Raw genomic sequence first — 6819 nt, 5'->3', positions numbered from 1 at the left:
ACAGCTTGCCTCCAGATGTTGTGGGTGCTCCATCACTGGAGCTTTCAAAGAGAGACTGGACAAGCATTTGTCTAAAATGGTATAGGGTCTTCCTGGTTGAGCAGGGGGTTGGACTAGAAGACCTCCAAGGTCCCTTCCAACTCTTATTATTCTATGTTAAACTGCCTTCTATGTCTATGTTACTAACTAGTAATTCAGCTAACAGCTCATTAGCAGGCCAAGCAAAATAGAAATGAAGTATAAAATGAAGTAATTGCTACGTTACTGTCTTGCACTCGGAACAAAAAAAATTCTTGGATTTGAATCCTTTTCAAGATCCAAACCATTGTTTGTGAAATAAATCTACCTTGATCCTCTACACTAAAGGCTTTTTGGAATGCAATTTTTTTTTTCATCCTCCAATCTTAAATTTCCTGTTGTTCTCTGGGCACAATAGACAATTATGAGTAAATTTGGATTGTACTATACGTAAATGGCTTGTGCACATTTCTTATTTTTAGTAACCATGTTCATCAAACCTGACTTTTTGAAATGTATTATTTATTTACTAAATTTTGTACATCTCCCATCTCAGCTAAGTAACTTTCCTATCTAGGATAACAGAACATCAGTTAACCCCTTAGGGTGCCTTGGCCCTAGAAGCACAAGTTGTTAACACGGCTACTTTTTTAGAATTCCCCTTTAACAAATATTTTTAAGACATGTTTATCATATAACAACACCCTTCAGATGGCCTTGGCATTTCTCTGACGCTGATAAAAGCACCTGCTCTAGATACCAAATCAGATTAACTGCAATAAATTCGATGAGGAATGCAGATTAACAGTTCTTCCTTCTTCTTTGACATTTCTGGTGTCATTGGATTTGAAGGTTGTACGTTTCATTCCTGAATCAAGGGACAGAGACAAGTAAATCAAGGTAGAACTTCAATGACAAACAGAGGTATTTGTATCATCAGCTTCGCTTCATTTCCCTTAAAAAAAACAACAAAAAACTGGGTGCAATCAGTTCCTGAAATTTTGACTGCGAAATTCTTGGCTGCTTTGAAAGTGTTCTTAATTGGGTCTAGGGCAACTCACCGCAGCCAACTTGCCACGAGAAACTTGCCATGGCCAACTCGCCGTGGGACAAGAGTTACACTAATATCAAGAAATGGTGGCATAGAATCATTTAATAAAGGTGCCTAAAGAAGGACAAAATGAAATGTGAATGAAAATTTAAAATTACTTTTTAAGATTATTTTAAATACGTAAATAGAATTGTTGAATTGTCCCGTGGCATGTTGGCTGTGGCAAGCTGTCCTGTAGTGAACTGGCCGTGGCTATTTGGCTACGGTGAGTAGCCTGTGGTGAGTTATCCCATTCCGTTCTTAAAGGTAAAGGTAAAGGTTTCCCTTGCACATATGTGCTAGTTGTTCCTGACTCTAGGGGACAGTGCTCATCTCCATTTGAAAGCTGAAGAGCCAGCACTGTCCGAAGACGTTTCCATGGTCATGTGGCTGGCATGACTAAACGCCAAAGGCGCACAGAACGCTGTTACCTTCCCACCAAAGATCGTCCCTATTTTTCTACTTGCATTTTTTTACGTGCTTTCGAACTGCTAGGTTGGCAGAAGCTGGGACAAGTAACGGGAGCTCACCCCGTTACATCACACTAGGGATTCGAACCGCTGAACTGCCGACCTTTCGATCGACAAGCTCAGCATCTTATCCACTGAGCCATCACGTCCCTTATCCCATTCTTAATCATCCTTATATTTGTGTGCACACATAGCTGCTTTGCTTTGCTGGCAGTCCTAGCATGTGAATTGTCTCTGTGTGTGCACACTCACACAACAACAAGCAAGACATGGCTTGGAAGCAGTTGGGCCACGACGTCCAAACGACACATCTACTTTCCTGCTTCAAGAAGTATTTTTCTCCACTCAAGGCTTTTTGTAAAGCATCCCTTTCAAATACTTTGCCCAGCATTGCTCGCGATCGTCATCCGATCTTCATTCCCAAACCACAGCCGAGGCAGGACCAGAATGCTAGCGAAACCCACAAAACGTCACATCTGGAGGTTGCACATTGAAGCCATTTTCTGCCTTGTGTTCTATTTGAGCTTGTAACGTTAGCTGAAGAACAGGATACAAATGCAAGGAATTACTGTTTGCCCACCGTGTATCAAACCCATCTGGAGAAAATGAACCGGTGGGTTCATTGCTCCAAAGCAACTATCCCTTGAAGGTCTACAACTTTTAGATTGGGCATTCTCCAAAATTGGTGCTTGTTTGAAGTGACTAGACAAGGACATATATGGATTTCATTTCCACTTAGGGAGGAATAATATTTCTTGCAAGGGAAACAAAAGCGTCATTGCCTTCTCCAACAAATTCGCGCACAAAACATGGGCAAAGTAAATCAGTAGTAGTCTTATGATTTTAACTTCCGGTGATGTGTCTAGTTTGATACCCATTTCCAATAGTAATTAGTAATTCAGCTAACAGCTCGTTAGCAGGCCAAAGTAGAAAAGAATTATGAAAATGAAGTCGTATTTGATAATTGTTAGTGGTGTGACTGCAAAACCCAATTTTAGTTTAAAAACATTTAGCAGTTTTGATTTACTACTTTTTGTTTTGAAGTCAGCGGTTCTGGCATTTAGTCATGCCGGCCACATGACCACGGAATTGTCATCAGACAGCGCTGGCTCTTCGGCTTAGAAACGGAAAAAAGCACCACCCCCTAGAGTCGGGAATGACTAGCACATATATGGGAGGGGAACCTTTACCTAGAATAGGTCATATCTTCTTTAAAACACCTTGTTCTTTCTTGGGCCTAAAGAAAACCCGACTTGCGATTTGTCCATTGGTTAAAAAAATGCCAATTTTAGTAATCTGCACTGCATCTGCTTCCCAAGTGTAGGAAAAGTTGTTAAACTTAAAGTCCACTTAAAGGAATTGAAATCCGTGACCATTTGAGCATCTTTGCAAGAGACCATAACATTCCAATTTCACGCCTTTTTTTTTTTTTTTTAAATTTGATTTATATGCCGCCCTTCTCCGAAGACTCAGGGCGGCTTACAATGTGCTCAGCAATAGCCTTCATCCTTTTGTATATTTATACAAAGTCAGCTTATTGCCCCCACAAACTGGGTCCTCATTTCACCTACCTTAGAAAGGATGGAAGGCTGAGTCAACCTTGAGCCTTGGCGAGATTCGAACCCTGCAGTAATTGCAGGCAGCTGGTCTTAATAAGCTTAATAACAGGGTGCCTTAAACCCCTGTACCACCAAGGCTCTTGGCCCAGTGGCTGCCGTTTAAGTAAATTTGAACTACAGGTAGTCCTTGATTTACGACCATAATTGAGGCCAACATTCCTGCTGCTAAGTGAAGCATTTGTTAAGTGAGTTTTGCCCCATTTTACAATTTTTCTTGCCAGTGTTGTTAAGTGAATCTGCCATCCTCCCCACCCACCCCCGTTGCCTTTGCTTGTCAGAAGGACGCAAAAGAGGATCACGTGACTCTGGGACACAGCAAATATGAATCAGTTGCCAAGTATTTGAGTTTTGAGCATGTGGCCATGGGGATGCTTCAATGGTTGTAAGTGTGAAAAAAGGTCATAGGTCACTTTCTGCAGTGATGTCGTAATTTTGAACGGTCACTAAGTGAACTGTTGCAAGTGGAGGACTGGCTGTATTTTCCCCAATTTTGCCTGTTGGCAGCTGAGAGGAAAATGAAGGCGAGTGGGACAACTTAAAATCACCTGCCTGAGCTTTAATAGCCACATTCTAGAATCTAGATATTTTGGGATTACAATTTTCTGAATAACCAGCCTCAACCAAAATTTGAGGTCGAATGTGAAGCCGCAATCCAGGCAACGTCCTACAGATTAGATTAACAGAGTTGGAAGGGACCTTGTAGGTCATCTAGTCCAACCCCCCACTCCGCCCCCCCCCCCCCGCCCAAGCAGACCCTACCTATACCATTTCTAACAGATGGCCCTCCAGTCTCTTCTTGAAAGCTTCCAGTGATGAAGCTCCCACAACTTCTGAAGGCAACTTCTGTTCCATGGGTTGCTTGCTCTCGCTGTCAGAAAATTTCTCCTTATATCTCTCCTTGGTCAGTTTCCATCCACTATTCCTCATCTGGCCTTCGGGTGCTTTGGAAAACAGCTTGACCTCCTCCTCTCTGTGGCAGCCCCCCAAATATTGGAAGACAGCTATCATCTCTCCCCTGGTCCTTCTCTTCACTAGACTAGCCATGCCCAGTTCCTGCAACCGTTCATCTTATGTTTTAGTCTCCAGTCCCCTCATCATCTTTGTTGCTCTGCACTCTTTCTAGAGCCTGAACCAGAGGTGGGTTTCAAATTTTTTTACTACCGGTTCTGTGTGGGTGGCTTGGTGGGCGTGGCAGGGAAAGGATACTGTAAAATCTTCATTCCCTCCCCAATCCAGGGGAAGGTTACTGCAAAATCCCCATTTCCAGATCAGCTGGGATTTAGGAGGCAGATAATAGATGGGGGCGGGGTCAGTCAGAGGTGGTATTTACCGGTTCTCCGAACTACTCAAAATTTCCGCTTCCGGTTCTCCAGAACCGGTCAGAACCTGCTGGAAACCCACCTCTGGTCTCAACATACGAATAATCCCAGATCTTCACACTTTCCGACGTGCCCTGAAGACCTTTCTGTTTCAACAAGCAGGGCTAGCATAAACATCTAAATTCTATGCCAAGGTCTTAGCAGATACACCAAGTTGACTCAATTTATTATTTACTGTTTATAAAAAAATAAAATAAAAATTATTATATGTATATGAAATCTTTAATCTGTTCACCGCCCTGAGTCCTTCGGGAGAAGGGCAGTATAGAAATTCAATAAATAAATAAATAAACATCTTTTTCTTATATTGTGTTGACCAAAACTGGATGCAGTACTCTTAGGTGTGGCCTCTCTGGATCTTTCTATATGATCTCAGCCTCGCCGGGCTTGTCTGAAGATACCGCCCTACCTTACAGGGCTGTCGTGTCAAACGGCACCATCATTTGAACCCAGGGCATGGAAAACCAGGAAAAAAAAACCAAAAACCAACCCCAACAGCTTTGGGTTCCTAGCAAGCAGCGCCGCCTTCCGTTCCCTCGCTGCGCCAAAAGAGCAGCTCATTCGAGGGTCCCACTCCCAAACTCCTCGCTTTACTAAAAAATCCGGACGGACAGATGTTTTTCCCGCCCCCCCCAGATGTCTTTCTCTCCCCTCAGCGCGATTGCATCCAGCAGCGGGCCGCCCGCAGCAGCCCCTCCCGTTGTTTAAGCAGGACCTTGACCCCCGGCTGGGTCGAAAAAAACCAAAGCCCGCCCGGCTCTTCTTCTTCTTCTTCTTCTCTCAACCTCTCCGGCCCGCCGCGACCGATCCAGCAGCAATCCACAGGGGGACAGCGGATCGCCTTGGCATCGCGGGCGGGCTTGGCGGGTGGCGCGCGCAACCCCCCTCCCCTCACTTTCGCTGCGAGAGACTTTCCCTCGGCTCCGAGAGGAGGAGGAGGAGGAGGAAGGAGGAGGAGGAGGCGATTGGCTGCCCGTTTCGCCGGCGCTTGCGAGTCCCGCCACACACGCACACGCCGTACAAAACTCAGCCCAGGGCTGCGCCTTGCCCCACTCGAGGCAGGGGCGAAGGAACCTGCCGGAGCTGTTGCTTTTGCGCGCGCGCGCGTACACGCAGGCTTCTCTTTCCCCTCGTCCCGCCGGCAAACTCCGCGGGCAGGTTGAAAGACGCTCTTCCAGCCCCCCCCCCACCGCCATCACCACCCCCTCACCGCGCCGGACGACCTCCCTCCCTCCCTCACTGGTTTCCCTCAAAACCCACCCAACCCCACCCCACCCGCGGCCGTGGCAGCGACGAGGCTGGGCTGCGCTCGCTTCGGATTCGGACGGGCGGCTTGAGGAGCGAGCCAGTCCTCCTCCGGCACCATCACCACCCCTTCAAGGCAAGCGGGGGGGAGGCATGGCGGGTTCTCCGCGCGCGCTGCTCCGGTGGTGGTTTTGCCTCTGGTTGAGCTGCTGCAGCCTGGTGGCCGAAGGGTCCGGGGAGCGCCCGGGCGGGTTCGCCAAAGGGAGCGTAAGAGGAGGGCGCAGGAGCCGGACGTCCGAAACTGAGGCGGCGGAGCAGCTTTCCCCGACGGTGGTCTCCTCCGCCGCCGCCGGAGACAAAGTGTCGGAACACATGCTGCGCCTTTACGTCCGCTACAGCGGCCGGAGTCGGGATTCGGAAGCGGCCGGAACGTCCCGGCTGTTTCACCTCCGAGAAGGCAACACGGTGCGAAGCTTCCGAGCGCTGCCGGCAGGTGAGTCCGAAGGGCTCACGCGCGGGAAGGGGAGCGCGGAAAGCCGGTCGGAGGTGGGGGGGGACACTTCCCTCAGAGCGAGGGTCCCGTTTTCGCTACGTCGGAGGTGCGGTTGGACGGGGGGGAGGGTTTGGGAGAGCGAGGCGCGTGCGGCTGCCGCCCCTTAGTGACAGGTGCGGCTCTCGCGGGGCTTCGTTCTCTCCCCCCCCCCCCGGGCGAGGTGGGCGCGCCCAGACGGGACATTGGGGGTGCGGAGGGGGGGGGGGAACGCGGCTGTCCGCGCCAGAGCGCGTGACCTGCGAGCCGACCGCGCGGCTGATGTGGTGGGGGGGGGGATTCGCAGGTGTGGTAATTAAAATAGAGGCGGGGAGGATCTCGCTCGCGCCGGTTGCACGCGCAGGGTCGCGCGGCTGGGAGGGAAAAGTCGTCGTTGCCTGCGCCGGAGGGCGAAGCATCCCGCCCTGGATCTGTGGGTCGCTGAACCGCCTTGATCCAATGCCCCATA

General features: G+C 48.9%; 1 protein-coding gene across 1 annotated transcript in view; it reads left to right on the top strand.

Annotated features, from left to right (window-relative positions):
* The first annotated feature begins 5974 nt into the window (after positions 1-5974).
* The window catches only part of BMP3 (bone morphogenetic protein 3), a 31925-nt gene continuing 31080 nt past the window's right edge, over positions 5975-6819 (top strand). The window contains exon 1 of the mRNA XM_070948849.1: positions 5975-6314. Coding sequence (XP_070804950.1) covers positions 5975-6314 — 340 coding nt within the window. The remainder of the gene's footprint in view (positions 6315-6819) is intronic.

The sequence above is a fragment of the Pituophis catenifer genome, unplaced genomic scaffold, assembly GCF_029215685.1.
Source record: "Pituophis catenifer annectens isolate HBS135680 unplaced genomic scaffold, rPitCat1.0.hap2 SCAF_8, whole genome shotgun sequence".
In the NCBI taxonomy this organism is placed as follows: Eukaryota; Metazoa; Chordata; class Lepidosauria; order Squamata; family Colubridae; genus Pituophis; species Pituophis catenifer.
Note: the sequence above shows the minus strand (reverse complement) of the source record. Positions and strands in the feature narration are given on the sequence as shown.